The sequence below is a fragment of the Abramis brama genome, assembly GCF_963993115.1.
Source record: "Abramis brama genome assembly, chromosome: 18".
In the NCBI taxonomy this organism is placed as follows: domain Eukaryota; kingdom Metazoa; phylum Chordata; class Actinopteri; order Cypriniformes; family Leuciscidae; genus Abramis; species Abramis brama.
The window spans coordinates 24,296,150-24,319,171 of NC_139980.1; the positions used below are offsets into that span (position 1 = coordinate 24,296,150).

The 23,022-nt window shown below is 36.9% G+C and overlaps 1 protein-coding gene across 2 annotated transcripts; it reads right to left on the bottom strand.

Annotated features, from left to right (window-relative positions):
- Positions 1-858: 858 nt before the first annotated feature.
- Positions 859-21,959, bottom strand: kifap3a (kinesin-associated protein 3a). 2 transcript variants are annotated; one of them, XM_084091007.1, is made up of 20 exons: positions 21,775-21,959; positions 21,158-21,289; positions 20,896-21,041; positions 20,746-20,801; positions 20,493-20,634; positions 19,171-19,270; positions 18,681-18,805; positions 18,384-18,482; positions 17,392-17,570; positions 16,373-16,535; positions 11,354-11,454; positions 9,158-9,266; positions 8,960-9,072; positions 8,687-8,852; positions 8,455-8,580; positions 8,238-8,336; positions 8,048-8,133; positions 6,391-6,577; positions 5,648-5,741; positions 859-1,953 (listed from the first exon to the last, which is right to left on the bottom strand). In XM_084091007.1, exons 1-20 carry the CDS (start codon positions 21,804-21,806, stop codon positions 1,935-1,937), a joined length of 2,274 nt encoding a protein of 757 aa, XP_083947133.1. In that variant the 5' UTR covers positions 21,807-21,959; the 3' UTR covers positions 859-1,934. The 2 variants fall into 2 exon arrangements, with proteins under 2 accessions (XP_083947133.1, XP_083947132.1); XM_084091006.1 differs by having other exon boundaries at positions 859-1,907; positions 21,775-21,956.
- Between the last annotated feature and the right edge of the window lie 1,063 nt (positions 21,960-23,022).

Consider the following 23,022-nt stretch of genomic DNA (forward strand, 5'->3'; position numbering starts at 1 on the left):
TGTAAAATTACATTTGAAATATTAAAATAGAAAAAACATTTTAAATTGTAGTATTATTTCAGAATATTAACATTACATTTAAAATGTAAATTTAAAAAAATCTTACCAACCCCCATTTTGAATGGTAGTGTATATATTGTGTTTTCTATCTTATAAGGACTATTTTAAGAATGTCATGTAGATAACAATATTTCGATATTGTTTTAAGCTAATATGTACAAATGAATTGCTATGTTAGCATTTGAATAATATATGAAGTCTAAATTGTAACATAAATATTGTATTTGGAAATTATATCCTTTGTGAAACTTTGAGGAATCCTTTAGTAAGGAACATGCCTTTCCGCAAGGTGGTTTCCAACCTTCAGACGACACATTCACAACAGAGCCGGCCATGAACCAGGGCTGACTGTTTACTTTGGACCCACAATGCAGGCCTGACGGGTTTGTTTGCCATGGAATCTGGCTCTGTGACATACCGACAGCACATGCCGTTTTATGTCATGAATCTGTATTGACTGACACAAAAAGATTTGACACATATGCACTGCAGATTTGCAAAACCACTGAGATCTGTCTATATACATGGAGAGTCATTTCTACAGATTCTGCTCTGGGCACTTGACTATCTATTTAAGATCCACATAAACAAGAATACAGTCCATCAATACATCTTTGAATAAGCATGACCACCCTTTAAAGGAATGTTGGAATAATAGGTTGAATGATTAAATATGTATGGCACGCATGGCATTTCATCACATTAAAGTGAGAGTAAACTAGACATTTGCTGAGCTTCTGCTGTTCTAAAACTCTAAAAGACACGAAATATTTCTATCAAAGTAAACACAAGGAAACCTTTTGCACATCAATTTTTGTATTTCATATTGCACCACAATTAAATAAAAAGGCATTTTATATTAAACCGTCATTAAGACAATCCCCAGGCACCAATGAAGTTACTAAAACGCACATCAATAGACCAGTATTATTTTAAAAGAACACTTAAGTTTGGCTACATTACAAAATACATAAGAATTTGTTAACAGTGTGTTGTAATATGTGTACTACTACAGTATCAAAGGCAAAGTAACAGGCAACATTAGTGAGTAGTGAAGATATTAAGACTGCAAAATGATATTATTGTTACCATGGGCACTGTGCTGTAAAGACAGCAGTCATGTACATAATATATAATTTCATAGGTGAGTCCACAGGGGGGCACCACAATCTTTAAAATGACCCTTACAGTCAGTTGCTTTATGTAAACATGCAACATTGATTGAAATCCTGTAATGAACAACAATAATTGACATGAGCTGCAGCTGAAGCTTTACAATATTTTGTTTCCAGAAACCTAAATCTGAACCACTATCATGCAGTTAAACTGACATGATTGTTGTAATGTATAAAGAGTTGGTGTTTTCATCCCTCAAAACTTAACTCACCTACACCACTGAAATAGCATGCAACTAAACGCCTACTTTTGCTATATTGCACAGAAAAGGCAATGTGGTGCCATTAGTTTCTTCAGTGTTGACAAGCAATACACAGTAGGCTAAAGTATACACTGAAACTACATGATCAAGCCCAAAATCAAAGCTTCATTGAAAACATTCTGTTTAAAACACATTCAGACTGAGATTCACGTGGAATGTAATAAATATAGAAAGAAATACTGACAATGAAAAAAATCAGTAGTGTTGCTTTCATTTGAAATGATAAAGAGACCATACCTAACTATCAGTATTTGAGTTCCATTTAATCGGTTTCCGAAGGTTTTCCCTGATACTCTCCTACCGTGATGCTGTGTAACCGTAATAAAACTGCTCATCAGGCCGAAAGCCGTAAGCCGTGGCAGGACGTGCTGGAGTCACACCCGTCTGTACGTATCCGTCTGTCAAAGAACTGGCGGAAAAGAGACACAGCCATCTGTCAGCCAGTCATATAAATGCTGAAATACATGAGAGTTGAGATTAATCACAAAAAGATTACATAAAACATGTTAATGTGCATTTTATGAGACAATTACTTGTATAAAGGTTATAAGTATCACTAGATGGCGCTCTGATCCTGCAAAACAGAGCTACCGAGATTAAAACAGAACTGCTTAATAATTATTCACACCAGGAGTATTCATAAATTAAACTTTTGATTTTTAAACCAGTACAATTATATTAATTCTTCAAGGCAAATGGCCAATGTATGGAAACCCATTCCCACCACATAAAAAACAACAACAAAAAAATAAAACATGCTCTGGAAAGTCATAATTTATGACATAAAAAAATTCTAAATTATGACAAAGTCATTATGTGATGATTTTTTTTTATTATGATTTCAAAATCTAAATTATGAGAAAAAGAAAATAATCTCGTAAGAAATCTATATTATGACTAACATATTTAAATGATTAGATTAAGTCGTCAAAATTACGACTTAAATTCTTTACATTCTAAATTGAAATTATGAGATTAAAAAGTATATTATGACATAAATCAAAATTATGACAGAAAATCATAATTATGACAGTCAAAATTAATACGTCAATTTTGACTTTCTCATTTATGACTTGTCAATTTCGACTAAGTATGTCATGATTCGAATTAGTGTCAATTTAGATTTTTTTAATCTCATAATTTCAATTTTTTAAATCATAATTTTTACTTTTTAATCTCAATTTCAATTTAAATCATAATTTGGAATTTTTTGTCATAATTATGACTTACCGGAGCATGATTATTATTTATTTTTTAGGTGGAAGAAATGGGCTTCCATACCAATGGGATCATGTCACATTATATTCAATTTATTATGTTGTGTTATGCGTTATGTGCTATGTTATGTTTTGTTATGTGGACTGGTATAATCTGCCTCTTAATTAACAACACCAACCCGTCTCTGGCCTGTCCTCTTAAAATATGGGTTGTTTGCTTTGCCCCTTCCAGCTCCCATAATGCGGAGTTGTTTTTAGACTAAAAAAGTGATCGGTTACATGCGTTACCCTCTTAACTCCCAGAACACCCTCCCTCTCCGGGCCTTAAGCCTGTCTTTATCCTCCTAGGGACACCACTGCTGTCTGGGGACATTTCAGACTTTGTTAAAAGGCTTGAAGAGAAAAAAAACTGGATGTCAAAGAGTTTGGGTGAAACCGTAGCTTATAACTATCAGAATAAGTTCAACTGAAAGGGTTGATGGGAAGGATAAGGCTGTGTGTTGTAGGTCAGATGATTAATCCAAAGAGTGTCCAGGTAAGAGACAGGCCTAAAAAGTGTGTGTTTGTGTGTGTTACGATCATTCTTGCAGTGAATAATTCATCCCAAAGGAATGCTGTCATCCTTTCCAGGAAAGTAAAAATGATGCATTTTCTGTAAGATTTCGCAAAGAATGATGTTACAAAAGACTCAAACCAACCTTTTTTTTCCATTTGTCTAATCATTTAATCTAAACCGAATAATTTGAGATGGAGAAACTGTTTATTCTTCTACTTTCTTATGAAACACAGCCGTTGGCCCTTTACACATTCAAGGGCAACAGACACAGTGCGCTTGGTGATAATCTGGAGATCTGAGGCTGGAAAAAGATCCCAATGTCTGGCCTCAGGGGCCCCTGAGAGTTAACACAGAGGTGAGATCCTGTAAAAAACACCCAGAAACCTCTAAACAGGAAAGAGTCAATGTTACCAGAATTTCGTCTTTCCTTCCTCTGGTGCCAAAAAACAATAATTCTGTTAAATTTACTCACCCTCATGGCATGCCAAATTTGACTGACTTTCTTTCATGAAACACAAAGGGATAAAAGAAGATGCTCTTTTCCATGAAATTACAATGAATGAATGAATGAGCACACGAAAAATATGTAAAGCCCCATAAGTTATTTTGAAAGTATTTCCTCTTTTGAAAAGGTTTGAAAAATGTAAAAATTTATTAAGTTTTATTGCATTAGATACAACTTACTTTACTGTTCGAAAGTTTGGGATCAGTATGATTTTTCATTTTTAAAAATCTCTTATGCTCACCAAGGCTGCAATTATTTGATAGAAAATACAGTAAAAACAGTTTTATTCTGAAATATTATTTCAATTTAGAATAACAGTTTTATATTTGAATACATTTAAAAAGTTGACCCCAAAATGTGAACAGTAGTTTATCAAACCAAGTGTTATCTGCAAACTAATGATGCTAGACGTTTTCTCAGAGCTGACTTTAATTATGTAGCCATTTGTTCTATTACTTTAAACCAACTGGTCTCTATTAGTGAATATATGAAGTCAGTTCCCCTTAAGTTCACACAGGTGTCTCAGCAGAGTAACCACAGGTGTAGTTCATCACATTAACTGTGGACGTGTTACATAAAGTTTGCCAACGGAAAGTATTCAAAGAAAGTCAAATAAATAAATGCCACTTGGTTTAACACTTTCTAACTTAGTGACATTTAAACATTTTGCGTGTCTTAAGAGTCAAAATACTTTTTGGGGCCACTGTACATTTCCAGGTTGGTCCTGACAATGTTATATGTGTTCAGATAAAAATTGTTGCACTTAACTGCTTTGAAATCATTTAATTTTCCTTTCAAATATTTTATTAATTACCTTAATGTGATTTTTGAACATTCAAAATGAGGAACTCCCTTTTTTTCCAAGCAAATGCAGCCAAGAATTTGTTTTTCATCTGGAATAAAACATTTTTATGAGCTAAATGAAAGATTGCTCTGTGCTATTCTATAAATAAATGTGATTCTATTAAAGGGCTTTTAAAAGAGCCGTTCCCAGTGTGTCTGGCTCCTGGCTCGGCGCAGGGGAACTGAGGCTGGATTTCATTATTGTGTTAACCTGGATCTCTAACACCACACGGACAAAATGAAAACCACACTTTCAGGCCGCCCAATTCCCTGTGCACTCTCAGTGTATTCTACAGGTATCGCTTACAAAGAACTGTGAAAAAAAACATAGCTTCCTCTGCCGCCCCCCTCCCACTCGTATTCACTTGCTCCTTATTTTTCAGCGCCTCTTCTCTGACTTCAAGACAACCACCTTTATCCCACAGACTGATGTATAATATAGAGCGCTCTCTCTGTTGTTGGACCCATCACTTTTTTTTAGACCACTGGCAACCTATGAGTAAAGACACACAATCCTAAATACAAAGTTTCAATTAAGTCATTCTAAAAGCGTGTCTAATCATTTAAAGAGGTCACTGAATTATAGTATTAATGGCCCCATATAAAATAATCCCCTCTGCTATCGATGATTTTAATATTTGGAAAAGAGCTCAGATATTTTGCACAGTCCCATAAAACAAAGTGGCCTACACCATAAATCATTGTATCAAGTCATCACACAAGTGTTTTTCTGAAACCCCTAAACAGTAGGTATATGGCAACTGAACCAGATTTGGAAAAAGCTGAATAGAGGGAGCTGTGTTTACTCTCAAAGCTAAGGGTATTACTGTTGGAGGAGTGCTACGGCCTGCTGGGATGCCGTAGGACCCTTTGGCGCAGTACCTTTGGGCCATTCCCTGCTAAAAGCAACAAAACTGGCAGACAAGGATGTGTGTGTGTGTGTGTGTGTGTATGTGTGTGATGCAGTAATAACAAAACCAACAGATCCGCTGCAGTCAGTCTGACCGATTCATCATATTTAAATGTACCTGCTGAGGAAACCCTGTGGTCCTAACAGGTCTCCATTCTGGAAGTCTGTGAAGAACTCTGGACTAATGGCACCATCTGCTGGGATTATTCCATCTGCAGGAATCACAAAGAAACCGCTTATCGTTGGCACTTTTGTGCTAATGCATTAGAGCCAGGAAAATACAAAGATAAATCATTACTATTTCAATTTCTCAGTCATCTGCAGTTATTATTAAAATAAAAAATAAAATTAAGATAAAAAAAAATATATATTTTATATTAAATATCTAATTATATTATGATAAATTATAATTAATTTATAATTATTAACATTATTATAAAAAAATAAAAAGTAAATAAAAGTATGTTTTTAATATATTTAACAATTTTCAGCATGATTCCTCCAGAAATCATTCTAATATGCTAATGTGGTGCTCAAGAAACATTTCTTATTGTTATCAATGTTGAAAACAGTTGTGGTGCTTAATATTTCTGTGATACGTATTTTTCAGTATTTCTTTATGAATAGAAAGTCATAGAAAGAATGGCATTTATTTGAAATAAAAATATTTTGTCTTTACTGTCACTTTTGATTAATTTAATGCATCCTTGCTGAATAAGATCTCTTTCAAAAAAAAAAAAAAAAATAGAGCCTGAACTTTTGAATGGTAAAAATTCTGAATGGTTAAAAAAAAAACACCCTATTCATAACAACTACTACTTAAATGCAGCAATATTTCTTAAAACCCCTGCCCAATATAACCTGCACTGTAGAAGAGGTCTGGCCGTTCCAGGATGTCACCATTTTGGAGGAAAGGTTCTCCATCGTCTCCATACATGAAAGGCTCTGCCTCATCCATTTGCCGGTTCTCCACCATCTCCAGCCACTGAGAGTTATGCCAGCGGAACTTCTCGCTCTGGATCTTCTTGCCCCACTCCACATCATATTCCTGCAGACGGAGACAGAGAGAACAGCCAGAGTATCAGAGCAGGACATAGAAAGGCTCTGCCTGTATTGCCTCCCTGCATGTGCCATACCGACGATGTAGGAGGAATCAGGTGTGCTGTGTTGCTTGGCAGACGGATAACATGGTAGCTGTTTATTTTAACTCTACAGGGACTGAGTGTAATAAAACCTCTTTGAGGTTGGTGGAAATAGCAAAGCTAAGCAACCCAGCCCTCTGATTAATCATCCCCACACGGGGTGGAAATCAACAGGCCTCGTTGTCACTGGTCCGGCCCCACCGGCATGCACGGTGACACTTTTTGCCAGGGCACAAATTCATCATTGTTAAGCATTAAAGGCACCACATGCTCCACTCCCATGGCCAATCAGCGCAATGAATGTGGTCTGATACCCTGGCTAATCAATCTTCAAGTAGCTGAGCTCATGGCGTTACTGAACATTTGGATCCGGAGCAGGTTTGGGTGTTTTATAAATAAATGTGGTGCAAAAATCTTTAAGCGTATCCAGAAATAGCATGTAAAAATGAATTATGAATGACTTCACTGGTCTGGGTTAAAAACCACTGCTACAAAAGCAAAAAGCTTGGGCATGAAAAGACAAAATAAGAAAAACTGTTCAGAATTTTTTTTTAACAATATTCATCACAGAAACAGATTTTCATATTTGTATCACATAGAAGAAGAAAAAGGGGAAGATGATCAGCAACGTGTTTGTGAATTTGTGGTATTCAGCAGATCTGTGTTCTGTCCACCATCCCCACGCGACACTAAGCAGCCGTCTCCTCCTCTCTCTTTGATGTGGCTCCATGCTTTAATGGCCCTTTCCGATCAGATGTATGGAACACTTCCCTTGGCCTCAAGACCAGCCCTAATTACATTAATCTGAGGCCTGGGACAGATCACACATGACAGAGCAGCTTCAGAACAGCTTATACATTTAACCCGCTCGCCACGATGTTCACCCAATCGGCTTTCATGTCAACTGACCCTGACTATAAACCGTATGTGCCACATTCATCATTAACAACGAAGTGCTGGTTGTCTTGACTTGCTCAAAACAAAACAAAAGAAACGAGGAAGAGGAAGATGTGCCTAAAACTATTCAAAATTGTTTTTGTTAATTGAAATAAGGCTGAAATAAATTAAAATATAAATATTAGGTCAAAAACTTTATAAAAAAAAAAAAGAACAAAAAAGAGAAATGTTGCCTTGGAAACAAAATAAGTTTAAGTTGAAAGTTTAAGCCAAAATTGTTAAAACTGAAATATAAATTAAATAAAGCTAAATAGAATAAATGATACTTAAAATTATACTGGATCTTCAACATAAATTGGATGTAAACATGGTTATGTAAAAAGTTTATGCAAATGAAAGTTTATGCAAGTAACTTGAAATTGGTGAAAAAAACAGCAGATATATATTAACAGCTTAAGGTACAGCAGATTTATACTCACAGCAATGATGTCCAATGTATTGTCACACACTTTACGTATTTCTGCATTTTTGTCGTGCATAAGGTCAATGAGATATGCTGGAGCCTCTGATAAGATAACAGTCAAAGAGAAAAACTCTGAAAGAGAAACCTGTTGACTGAACAACACCATCATCATCGTGCAACTGCAGGATTTACAAGATGAAGGATACGGGTTTCTTTTATAATGACATCTCGAGTGGCCTGGTGAAACACCATTTGGTAAAAGACGTACACAATCTGACAGACGAACTCATCATCTTCTTGCTGGGCTGAAGATAGAAAGAAGAAAGAGATTGCCATTTTTCTACTTCCACAAACATGTCACACACAAAAAAAACTTTGAATCAGGCACTTTAAAAGCATTCCAAGCATCTAAATGTTTCCTACCGTTCAGTAGTTCTATTAGAGCAGGAATGATGCCTGATTTGGCCAACATTACGGCACAGGAGTCATCCATGGAGACAGTGCCAATCATAATCACCACCTCCAAAATGAGGTCATCCTCTGCAGAGCCTACAGGAAGTAAATATGGGGAAATCACATATCACAAGATCTTGAAACTAAAATTATCATGTATTTTCCATTGTGATGTAGAAAAGTAAAGTGGAGTGAAATAGACCTGGTTTGAGGTGGTCTTTGAGATAAGGCACCAGGTTGTACTCCTTTAGCACAAGTTCCCAGTCTAGATCAGGAATGGTAAGATTGGAAAGAGTGCCCAAGCACTCAATCACAAACTCCTCCTCTTCCTTCAGTCCGATCTGAGCTGCCAGGTCCCCAACATAGTCCTCAAACACATCACATGCTTATTAGTCTTCAATTGAATGTATGCATCTACAACAAATTAGCAAACATTATTTGTATGGGCGTGTATTCTTTTTTCTCTGAAACTCACAATGAAAAGATTTTTAGATGGTCCATCATGCTGAGATATATTCCGGATCATCTTCATCATTAGAGGATCTTTTAGCTTCAATGCTCTCTTCATCAGCATCTTCAGACCATTGCCTTGTAAAGAAGCATTAACGTAAGCACAAAGTCTGCTCTTCACATTTTTTTTTTTTTTTGGTTGTGCATTTGTATGTGTTCTTACCTTCACACATAATCTGAGCATTCCTTTTGTTGGCAGCCAGGTTGATGCAGAAGGAAATGAGCTCAGCGTCAATCCTCTCCTCACCACAATCAAACAGCATCTTCATTACCTGCCAAACAATATACAATAAAATAGCAGTAGACAGTAGACATAACCTAGATAGTTTTGTCTACCGTCTAAGTAAGACTAACCTAAATGGAAGATAATTCATAGGACTTGTTCTATTGTTAACATGCAAACTTAACATTTATTTGATCAAAAATACAGTAAAAACTAATTTATTTTTACATTTTAAAATCTAATATTACTTTTGCTCGTGTTCAGATGGTAAAGAGAAGTACTTTATTTTGTTTGCAGGCATCACAATCTTCCAAGACAGTTAGCAAGTTTCAGTCCAGTTACCTCATTACCCACTTAAAAGCTTCAAGCCCAAGTGTGCCCTTCTTTCCTAAAAGATCCCAAGACTCAACAAAGTCAGCAAACGGCTAGAAGTTCTGACCCGTCTAGAACTTTAATCAAACCTGCTTTTGTCCCACAAAAAAGCTGACAGGCCTGAAACATTCTTTCCAAACTCCCGCACCCAATTTGTAAGTTTCCCAGACGTCCAGGGGTTCCTGATTTTCTCAAGCGGATCCTAACTTTAGACACAAACCTTACATGTCACTCTGCATTAGCTCGGCTAACGTCACCACACCCCGGGCGGAACAGAGGACCGGACTCTGCTACCTGAGGGGACGGTAGGGGTCCAGGAAGGGAGTGTAGGGGGGAAGGGAATGGGCAGAAGTCCAGGCCTGGGTTAAAGTGGTCAAGGGTTGTCAACATCGCCCCCTGACGTTAACGATAAGCAGGAGGCCCGGAGAGAAAGCTTGGTCCGTGAGGAGGCAGCGGTGAGTATGCAAAGCATACAGTCCCATACTGAGTATCACATAGCAGCCGCCCTGCAGCCTAAAATCACTGTGGCTAGACTTACTGGCACCTGCCCTGCTTTCACATGCAACATCCAGTCGCCCCACCAAAACCTTGGTAACCCCCAGCCTGCAGTTACCATATTTCCATTTCTCTATCACCCAATTTGTCCATGATGGGCCCTTCTATTTTCATCTTTACTTAAACTTTAATGTCTATTGCTTCCTTTTCTGTATAAATGAATGATAACTAATCTTTAACCTGCTTCAGTAAAGTAATTGATTTGTTTAAAGTTTTTTTCACAATACATACTCAATACAAAGGAGAATTCTATTAGAAAGTCAAAGTTAAAAGTGACAAGGAAAAACTCTACTGTACAGGGTTCTCACACCTTTTGACAAATGACTTTTCATGACTTTCCCAGTTATTTGTGATCAGTGGATAGAGATGAAAAAATAAAAGATTGCACATACAAATAGGAAATTCTTACCCATTTTAGAGGTGAAAATAAGTAGACTTAACCTTAATTTAATAAAGAAATTTCCATAATTTTCTCACATTTGGAAAAGAAAATCCTGATTCAAATCCTTGATTCAAAAAAAACCTTTTCAATCAGTGTTAATAATTTTGTTTTATTGTTGATTGCAGTCCTTTTTACATTTTTGACATGGCATATAACTTTAGTTATAACCTTTAGTTTAGGCATATAACAAAAATGATAACGTTTGATTTGGCAAAAAAATATTTAAAAAAAAATCTAAATTCTCGTCAACAGTATTATAATGAAAATCGTTTCATTACTGTCATGATGCATATTTTTGTCTTATCAGAAAAAAACTGTCAACAAACATTACCATTAATAATCTGATTTATTGAAATTAACAGCAAAAAGTAGCAGGAAATTTTGATTTTTCACACCTATAAGCATTACATTAATTACTGTGATCAGAGACACAGGAAATGTTGAAAGGACCGGTGAAATGAGACACCATGTCTACACCGTATGCGAGCGATGCATCGTGTTACGACACAATCAAATTATAAGCAGCGATACTATCTACACTGAATGCGACGCATCACAATGAGACACAGAGAGTAAACTGACACCCTGTTCTATTTCTGACGTACTCTGCGAGCTTGCGTTTCTTCCGACAACAGTGGATTTGCCTCAAGCTGTTGCGGAATGGTGTGGCACAGAGGAACAACGGTGTAGACACTGTGTGATCGAGCGGTTAAAGAGCTCTCCTGTCCCCTGCTATAAGCTCATGCTAATGCAGGCTGACCTCTCACCTGTGGAATGCAGTCCGTGTAGGCAAACATGGACTTGAAACGATCGTCCATGCTGATGTGGTACAGAATGCACATGGCGATCTGTCTCTGTGCTTCGTCTCCTGAAATACAAACACACGCAAGCCATGAATGGACAGACGCACACTCTTGAGTATTCAAGGTAGCCAGAATTACACCTCCTTCTTTAATAGAAACATACAGCAAGACAGGACAGCAGAAGGATGCTGATCATGCTCTCTGGAGTATTTGATTTTTGATTTGAGTCACGAGTATTCTAATATTTAGTGGATCATGGCCCTTGCTAGTGCCAGAATTTGTGTTCAAGATTCACTGATTCATGTCATAGGGAACTAAAGACTGGAAAGACACACAACTATAGACTTTTAATTGGCTATTACTGTGGACCTACACAAGCGTTCAAATGTTTGGGGGCAGTTTTTTTATTTTTGAAAGAAACTAATACTTTCAAAAGTATTAGTTCTTTTGAACTTTCTATTCCTCAAAGAATCCTGAAAAACCGAATTACGGTTTCTACAAAAATATTAAGCAACAACTGTTTTCAACATTGATAATAATAAGAAATGTTTCTTGAGCACCAAATCAGCATATTAGAATGAAACTGAAGACTGGAGTAATGATGCTGAAAATTCAACTTTGCCATCACAGGAATTAATTACATTTAAAATATATTACAAGTAAATTACAAATTAAAATAGAAAACAACTATTTTAAAATGTAATTACAGTGCTGGTCAGAATTATTTGCCCCATTGGTGAATATGATGGCTCAAAGATGGCTGTAAAAAATAAATCTGCATTGTTAATCCTTTTGATTTTTTTTTTTTTTTTAAATAACAAAAATCTAACCTTTTATTGAAGTAAAATAATTGAAAGTGGGGGGGTGGGGGGGGGGGGGGGGATCACATTATGAAATAAATGTTTTTCTCCAAAAACACGTTGGGAACAATTATTTGCCCCCTTTTATTAAATACTTTTTCCAAGATAACAGATCTGAGTCTTCTCCTATAATGTATCTGAACAAGATGTCCGGGACCTCTGGCAGAAAATTAGGCCCACAGCATTAAAGATACAGCAGAGTATTTCATTTTACACATGGGGTACTTTTTTATCCTTGTGTGCACCAAACCCATCTTAAGTGTTTGCTGCCAAAAAGCTTTTTTTTGTTTGTTTCATCTGTCCTGGACATCTTGTTCAGATACATGACATCATGGATTCGATCAAATACCAACAGATAAAAAATCAAAACCTGACAGCCTGTGCTAGAAATCTTATAACGGACCATGTTTGGATCTTCCAACAGGACAGTGATCCAAAAACAAACATCAAAATCTAAACAAAAATGGGTCACTGAGCACAAAACCAAGCATCTGTAATGACCATCCCAGTCCCTGACCTGAACCCAATAGAAAATGAGTGTGCTGAACTGAAGAGAAGAAGCGCCAACATGGATCTGGGAATCTGAAGGATCTGGAGAGATTCTGTATGGAGGAATGGTCTCTGATCTCTTGTCAGATGTTCTCCACACTCATCAGGCATTATAGGAGAAAACTCAGAGCTGTTATCTTGGAAAAAGGAGGTTGCAAAAAGTATTTAATAAAGGGGGAAAATAACTGTTCCCAACATGTTTTGGAGAAAAACATTTATTTCATAATGTGATTTTCCCCCCACTTTCAATTCTAAGAAAGGTTAGATTTTTGCTGTTTTTTTAAAATAAAATATCAAAAGGATTAACAATGCAGATTTATTTTTTACAGCAGTCTTTGACCATATTTACCAAGGGGGCAAATAATTCTGACCAGCACTGTATATTGCACAATATAACTGTTTTTTTATCAAATAAATGCAGCCTTGATGAGCATAAGAGACTTCTTTCAAAACATCAAAACCCAACCTTCAACTTTTGAATGGTAGTGTATACATAGTGAAAGTAAATCTGCAAGAATTACTCTGTTTGTTAATCTCTGGATTTTTTTCAAGATGTATTTCAGACCTGAGTAATTCTGACCCTGAGAAAGCACAGTTTCCCTTTACAAAGCAGACCGAAACCTGGACCTGGTAAGAACCTGAGTCTCCGACTTAATCAAACAGACAGACACAGACCCCTAGAGAGGGAAGAGAGGGCGGGGACGGGTCGGAGCCGGCCACGCACCCTTTAGGCAAGGTTATCTCAGCCTATTGGAGCCAGATGTGCTCCTAGAGACCCCTGAAAAGAGAAGGGCTTCTCCATTTAATTGGGGAAAAAAAGGAGGAAGCATAAATTTTACTGCCATTAATAACTTCAAGCCAAGCTGCTCTGCACCGCTAGCACCACAATTGGCCCAACATGTGCTTCTCATTAGTGAAAGACACACACGAGCACACAAACGAGCTCTAGCGCACACTCAGAGGTCAAGCGCAAACACACACACGCACACCCTGAGTTAACGCCTCGGTCTGCATGTTGGGAGAGGAAAACGGGGGATCCTTTATGAGGATGGAGGAGAAGGGCCTGTAAAAATGTTCAAAACAGCCCTGGAGCCTGGGAGAAAAAAGCCCATTAAAAATTCATTATCCTGTTCAGGGTGCGTTTAGTGGGAGAGCAGGAGAGCTAAACTTCAATTACACCCCAGTAAGATTTAAAACACCCCAACTGCCATAAAAGCCACGGCAGCCAGGCCTTCAGGCGACCACGACAACCCTAAACGCCAATGTCCTTCATAGTTGATCGAGACATTGAGCACACACTAATGGTAAACAGTAGGGTTGGGTCAAGATGGTCGACCAGGCAGTCATCCAAGAACTGATTAGTGAGGTTGAATTGTTTATATACATTTCAGGACCAAAAATGTTCATCCTAACTGGATGTTCTACGTGCTTGTCTACCTATATATTTCCATACCTCTGCACACCCTGCTCGTGCAGACATCAGTGTGTTCCATGAGGCTATGTATATCGAAAGTCTTTGGCTATGCAGAGTTGTTGACAATCACCGAGTGCCGCAAACAAAGAGCAACAACCTTTTACAGTTCCTCCTGAGTATTTAGGAGGTAATCTCATCATTACTGTAATTATGAGATGGCAACCCGTGACATTCTACTCAGAGCTGTTCATGTCCTCAGACTCAGATTCATGCGTTTCTTTGGCAACACTATCAACGGCGAAATGAATCTGCACTGCAGCAGTCAGGTGGTACAACTTGAGCTCTTTAAGTTGTTTATGTTCATTATTATTGTAATGTCATGTGCTTTGAGACATGAGGAAATTTAACACCTTCTCTTTGCAGACTCTGCTGTGCGTTTTCATGTGTTTTGGAGGAGGTGTGGCTTTTTGAAGAGAGATCTCTGAAAAGAGGGTGGGATCTTGTGCTTTCAAAGCTAGCTTGCTATTGCTAGCCTATCTGAAACCGCACACCCTAGCTTTAAGTTTGCGAAGCATAAATGTGGCAGTATGAGGCATTTGTATGTGTTTACTATTAAATTCAACCCAAAGTGACAAATATAAGAGTTGTTTCAGCAGCAGTGTGCTGTGTGACAGCCCATATGATGATTTATTCTCTGCTCTTGGACTTAAATACCTACACGAAAAAGAAAAAAAAGAAGAAAAAAAAATCTGAAATATTGAGTTTTTGCTTAAAACAAGAAAAATATCTACAAATGGGATTAGAAAAAATACTGTGAATTAAAAATTTTCTTACCTTATTTTTTGTTTTGTTTTGAGCATAATTTCACTTCATTTTAATAATTCTTTTTCAGAAAACAATACTTAATATCTTAAGTAATTTTGCTTCACAAGTAAATGTATCTTGATTTAAGAATATTTAGATATTTGTACTGGAAAACAAGACAAGAAAAAGACAAGACACACTTTTTTTTTGCAGTGTGGAGTGAGTTGTCGATTAGTGGGTTCTGGTTTTGAAATAAATCATCAACGAGGTTCAAGATGATACCAAGCTTCACTTTCATCTTATCAGCAAGGCCATGACCCTCAAAGGGTCTTCTGGGAAGAGCAGATAGGAGCTTTCCTCTGTGCATTTTGAGGATTCATGAGGCATCTGCAATATTCTGACAGGACTGAACGTTGCATTCTTACAAAGCAGACCAGATAAAAGCAGAGGTTACACACACTTCTTCTAAAAAAAAAAAAAAAGAAAACTTACAAAAATATTATATCATCCACACTAGTGCAAAGAACCATAAGCTGTTGGCAGCCAGTCCAAAGAGGTCATAAAGAATGAGTAGTTGTATGTGTCTGACGGAGAGAGAAAAATCTCCATAAGCTGCTAAATGTGGACTTCCCTCGTGCTGGAAGAACAACATTTACTTTAGAACTGAAGCTGTTTTTTTAACAAATATATTACTTTAATTGCATAGGACACACGACACCCCCCTGAGGCCTTGCAAAAAACACATTGTTGGTGCCAAAGCCAACCACGCCTGTATATGTAGTCCATGCACAAATCGTGTGTTTTGTTTCATCTCAGGAAGTGGTCTTTGAAAGACAGGAGAGAGCCATAGTGTAACTGCTTTATGAGGCTGAGAAAGGCTTGCATCCTCAAACACAACATAAACGACTGGTAGACTAACCATGCTGTCTCATTGCTTGTAATTTGGCTTCTGCAAGTCTGAGAAATAGCAATTAATTTGTCTGGATAATAATTTGAAATCATAACCAAGTGATAAAATAGGGCCAAGGACCAAACGTGGGGTTGAATTCGGTGTGCAAACTTTCCTAGTATAATTTCCCATTTCTTCCCTTCATGACCTGTGCTCTCTCTAAATAAGATAAAAATAAAGCTGTCGATAATTTTATATATAGAGATTAACACAGCTTTAAATAAAAAGCAGCAGAAAAAAAATATTTTGTCTCTTTACTATCTCTATTACTATTATTAACTCTATTACAATCTATTTACAATCTATATAAAGAAAAAAAAATAAAAAAAATAATATGTTTTAATTAAATTAAATAAAATTAAATTAAATTAAATTAAGTACATCTAAAATACCTGCAGGAATCTTACCTAGCAATGTGGTGAGTCTGGGCAGAAGGTCCACCTGCACCATCTTGCTGCGGAGGCCGGTGTCAAAGGAGAGATTAAGGAGGAGGCGAAGAGTAACATTCAAAAGATCTTCATGTTCACAGGGCACCAGTTTCGCCAGCTTCTCTACTGTATCTACCTCAGCCTATCAAAGAGAGGGAGAGAGATGGTTGTGATGGAGTGATGTCAGAGACTGTTGAAAGGTCAGCCATTTAATTCTCTTAGTCATGTGCCTGTGGCTTTGCTTGTTAACACATCTCCACAGCTCCAGCTGTGGTCAAACACAGCCACAGACAGACAGCCCAGCAGAAATGTGATCCCCATTAAAGGCACAGTTCACAGCCTGGAACCAGTTTTCAAATCAAGCCTTCAATGTTAATAACTGCCTACATCCACAACCTTACATTCACAGTCAGTGTCAAACAACGTGAGGGACGATTGTGCAACCGTCATCAATGGATCGAAAGTGTTCAACTAATCATTCGAGAGTGTGTTATTGTATAGCATTTGTCAAAATCAGAACCATCTTTGCTCGGCTGCCTAGACAAATGTTTAATTTACAAGATCAGAAATTAGCTGATTAATGAATCCAAATAAATTATTGCGAGATAACCTTTAAGGTTAAGTGTGTGATTGGTTACAGGTGGAGGAAGTGTGGGATAAGTGGTCGACTAAACAGTGCAGCTAAACTGTCTTGAAGTAGTACAGAACACTATATAACCAACGAGTTATGAGAACAGGTGTGGCTGATTTAGGAAGGAGAGAGTAATAATAAGAAAGTAACAACTTGGGGTGGTGTAGTCTTGTGGGGTTTGAACCTGCAACCTTTCAGGTTGCAATCTTTGAGCACAGCATTTAAACACCCCATGAAATCAAAATTGGAGTTTTGTGGCTTATTAGTCCAATGATTTCTTTGAGGGCATTGAGGGCACAAGCATACTCCTAAAGTTAAAAAAATATGTGAGTCACTTTGGATAAGAGCATATGAAAGTATTGCTCACCATGTCATTCTTATTCTCTAAGAAGATACTAAGCTTCTTGAGGAAGGACACCACCAGCACCAGTAGCTCCTCACTGTCTCTGTCCAGCGTTTTCACCAGAAGGTGGACAATGTTCTTGTTCCTCATCTTCAGCTCTGTGCGGGTGTCCTCAGATAGATTTAGCAGCAGGTACAGAGCCACTGATGACATAGAAACACAACAGCTTGGCATGATCAACCATCTTCAAATCTCTATTTCAAGCGGACAATATTGTAAGCAAATACAATACTTATTTTTTTCAGTTCAAACTCTACATAAACGTTCAAAAGTTTGGGGTAAATAAGATATTTTAAATAAAATAAATTATTTTATTGAGAAACAATGCATTAAATTGATCAAAAATAAAGACAAAATAATTTTACAAAAGTTTTCTACTTCAAATAAATGCTGCGGTTCTAACTTCTTTTGAACTTTCTATTCATCAAGAATCCTGAAAACAAAAAAATGCATCATGGATTCCACAGAAAAATTTAATTATTTCTGAAGAAAGAAGAATCATGTGACACTGAAGAATGGCTGCTTTGCCATCACAGGAATAAATTACATTTCGAAATATATTACAATATAAAACAGTGATTTTAAATTGTAATAATATTTCACAATATTACTGTTATTTCTAATCTTCTGCATCTTATCTTATAGTAATGAGGTCTCATTTTACTTAAAGTAAGAATTTAAAAGAGTAGAATTTTAAGAGTAGTTTGAAATTTTTGCACTGACAGAACTGTAAAATAAATATTTCCAAAATGATTTCCTCAACACTCCCTTTGTCTTCCATTTTTGTCTTTTTAATATTGTATAGAAGAGTACATATTTATAACATCAATAACGATCATTTTCAGCTATCAGTTTTAGCCAAAATTTCCATCTGAGCCTGTCTAGACAAAACACTTCTTTAAGAAGCAAAATGAGCCTTGTTATTTTGTGGATATGTGGGTAATAATGTCTTCTACCTCTCAAAAGCTGTTCCTGTTTGGTCAGCAGTCCATGGTACTTCTTGAGGGCTTTCTCGTACTCCTTCTTCAGGTTCTGATTGTCCGGGTCATCGTCCCGTTCAAAAAGTCAAGGACCTTTTCTATTAAACCCTTGTGTTCAGAGCAGTAATTAAAGGGCAGCATTTTAATTAAAACATAACACCCATGCCCCCTGACCCTTGGCTTGACTTTACCTTTGCCCTTTCTCTGACATCCAGTCGCCCTTTCACCAATGACCCCCCCCCACCCACACACACACACACACTGAAAGGATATCAGTCTTCTTTTTCTTCTGCAGTTCATCCTGCCATAGGTCATAGCGCTTCAGCTCGTGCTCGATTATGCTCATGCACAGCGCGCCGATCTTGTAGTGAGTGATCAGGCCGTGGAACTGTGAGAAACTGGAGATAAAAAAGCTTGTTTGTCTAACCTTCAACATGTATCCAACCATGCCAAAATAAAGCATCAACCCATGTCAAACACGGTCGCTCACCGAGAGTATGATGAATGTTAACCAAACCGTTGCAGACTTTAGCAGAATAACATTGGAAGGGCAGAGATTCAAGAAAGATTCCAGCTTTCACATTTACCAACAGCCTCGCTTTTCAAATTAGTTCTGACAGCAGCTGATGTGTCATATTATGAAAGGAGTATTTAGTATTATAATTCTCAAGAAAGCAAATATGTTCTCCTCATGTATCTCAGCTCTGTGCACAACACCCATCAAACTGAATAGTGAGTCTTGGCTGGAGTGTAGCTCGTGTACCTGGAGAAGCAGAAGAAGACATAGATGATGGTGGTTGCCAAATCGACACTCTGCTTCCAGTCTTCCCTCAGGACCCGGGCCAGTGCGCCCAGAGCTGTCTCTGAGGGAGAGCAGACAAAACACTAAATGCTTTCATTGCTCATGAAAAGAACTCATGTTGTGAATACAAAGTGACAACAGCTTGAAATATGTGACTGCTTTTGAATATGGAGAGAGTATGTTATGATCCGTAAGGACTGATGGGAAAAGAAAGACCACACTTGTGAAGGAAGAAAATGCATTATGGGTAAACTCAAAGGGCACTATGGTAGATGCTAAAGGGCAAATAGTTAGAGGGAAGTGACGGAAAACAGGCTGTAGTACTGCAAAATGGATAAAGTTACAGAGACCAAAAGGGTTAAAGAAATTGGACACATGAGAGAGAGTGGAGATGGCAAAGACTTACTTTTTTCCAAATGGACCCTGTTTCTACCCCTATTAAAGGGATAGTTCCAAAAATATTCTGTCATCATTTACTCACCCTCATGTTCTTCCAAACCTGTATGAATTTTGTTCCTCTGCTGAACACAAAAGAAGATATTTTGAAGAATGTCTGTAACCAAACAGTTGTGGGGCACCATTGACTTCCATAATATTTTTATTCCTACTATGGAAGTCAATAGGGCCCAGAAATTGTTTAGTTATCCATATTCTTCAAAATATCTTCTTTTGTGTTCAACAGATGAAAGAAATTCATACAGGTTTGGAACAACATGAGGGTGAGTAAATGATGACAGAATTTTCATTTTAGGGTGAACTACCCTTTAAGTTTAGTGTGAAATAATATATTGTATAAAATTTACACTACCGTTCAAATATTTTGGGTCGGTAAGATTTTTTTAATGGTTTTGAAAGAAGTCTCTAATGTTCACCAAGGCTGCATTTAATTATTCAAAAATGCAGTAAAAACAGTAATATTGTGAAATATTGTTACAATAACTGTTTTCTATTTTAATACATTTTAAAATGTAATTTATTCCTGTGATGAATTTTCAGCAGCCATTACTTAAGAGTCAAGTAATCCCCTTCAGGAATCATTCTAATATGCTGATTTGGTAAAAATCATACTGGTTAAGAACAACATGAGGCTGGGTTAATGATGACAGAATTTTCATTTTGGTTGAACTATCCATTAATGATTCAGTCTTAAATTAGATCAAATCAAACCTTTGTTCAAAGGCACTGGAAAATTGTATAACTATATGGTAATATAAATGCATCTGAACACTAAAAGTATGGCTTTAGTGGAAGGTTTAAAGATAAAATTCCAGTGCCTGTCGCACCATTCTGCAGCAACTCCTCCAGGTTGTCAGGATTCCGGGCCAGGTGGAGGATGAGTGTAGCTCCTCTGATCTTCTCAGGGATGTCCTCATACAGGAGCTCAACATAGTCATCTATGCTATTAATGTTGGCCTCCTCATCCAGCTACAAGACACAACATATAAGATAAGGCATTAATTGAGCCAAAAATGAGTATTCAACCAAAATGTATATTAGAAAAAGAAAAACGAGATAACAGGAGTGACACAGCTATACCTCCATGCCTTCAAAAGGAGTCAGGTCTCTTGGCTTGATCTGTTTCTCTTTCTTTTCTGAGTAAACAAAAAAAAAATAATAATAAAGAATCCGTATCTAAAGCACTAAAGCAATATTTACAATATTTTTACCCAATTCTTCATCTCTTACCGGCAGATTTCTTGCGGTTCTGCAGGTAGAACAATAACTGTTCCACCTCCGGAAGTCTGGAAGGGGAAATGAGTCTACATTCCTCCACTACCTTCCGTGCTAAAGACGCAATGTCTGTGCTGGTATTCAGGCTTTTCAGACGGATTCTGCAAACGGAGGAAAACATTGCAAATAAATATTATGAAATTCTACAACTGTTATAAACACAATGATTTTGCCTACTATCACAAGCTCTGCACTCCATATACATGAATAATCTTACATCTTCTGGCACTCTTTGCGTTCTCCTAGCATTGGGTCTCCCATCTCGCCCAGGATCGTGGCTTCCACTTCATACTGGACAACGAGGGCTTTTTCTGTGGGGTGGACATCTAAACTGCCGCCCTTATATTTCCTGAACACAAAACATTACAGATTATTATATCTTATGTATTTTTTCCAACTTGTTTGTAAAGCACATTGAGTTACTGCTGAAAGATGCTCTATACACAAAGCTTATTATGCTAACAATATTACCACAATATTTAGACTACTAGTAAAAACAATCATGTTTTTGTTATGTTTTTTCCAGATATGTTCAAAATTCAGTACATTTTATTTAATAAAGCTAAGCTAACGTTAGTGATATATATTATATGATGGCAGAGATTATTATTTTCACTATTATTATGGACATAAAAATTCGTTTCAGACCATAATGTGAAAGAACAGCCTGACAGCTGTATATACACAGCAAAAATCCATGTTACAATTTAGAAAACAACATTTACACGCATATATGGTGTTTTATGTTGTGTTAAACTCAAGCTCGTATCAGCTAACGTTAATGAGTGTAACGTTATCAGATAGAGCTCGCGAGCACATCACACAAACACTCACCGTTTTAAATATCTGGCGTCGTCCGCTTGCATTGCTGCCCGTATATTCAAGTAAATAGACCTGTTCTGTTGATTTCTGTCAGATCTTTTGGTGTGTCTAATGTCTGGACTGCTTCATCGTTTCAGCTCTGACAGGATGCTGATGTTTGTGTTGCTATGGGTGTGTACTCTTCGTGAAAGAGCGATGAAGTAGAAATAGACAAAAGAAGCTCTAGCGCCACCTGTATATGTGGAGGTATGTATCGATCAGTTGAAATAGGCTAGCCTACATGTACCTTCTACTACCTAGACTTTTGTTGGATTTGATTTTTTTATGTCGATGGAGATGTACTTTCCTTGGCGCAATAAGTGTATGCGAAAACTTTGGAAATATTGCTGAATGTATCAATTCGAAGCTCACAGTTTTAATTATCATACCATTTACAATTCGAAGTGAGTAACTGATGTACCTTATACCAGATTAGCTTGAGTAAAGTATAGCTGTCAGAACAGTTCTAATAAAACAAATAATACTATTTTACCACCAAACTCAATTTTTTACAATTTGCTGGACTAACAAATATCTTGCTAGAAAGCAAGTTAAGGCAGGACACCACATTGTTTTATCATAGAATATTTTACATTTAGAAATGTTGGGCTATTTTGTCATAAGCTAACCAGAAAGAAAACATCTATGATAGACATTTAAGTAGGGGTGTAACGATACCCTCATGTCACGATTCGATACATATCACAATACTGAACTCACGATACGATATTATTGCGATACTCCAAGACATATGATAAAAGGTTAACAAAAAAATGTACTGTTTATTAAATTGATAAATTTGATATTACATTGTGTGTATAAATGAATATTCTTGGACTTGGTGCTGGAAACCCAAAGCACAGGACAATAGTGACACCAGAATAAAAATATTCATGATTCTGAAGCTGAAAACAGTTATTTTAGACGAATATGTTTCTCTGTCACTGACTAGATACATTTAAAATAATGTAGGCCACTTTTTTACACAGATATTCCCCTATTGCATTATTTTACATTATATTCAACATTATATATAATATTTTAATGTAGTACTGACACTAAAACTCTGAAAACTTAAATTTTTTCTCACATAGTAATTTTTATTTTGGGTGAACTATTCACGATACATATTGTCACTATTCACGATACATACTGTTGCATTTTTGTATTGCGATATATTGTGACACAATATATTGTTACACCCCTACATTTAAGTGTTTA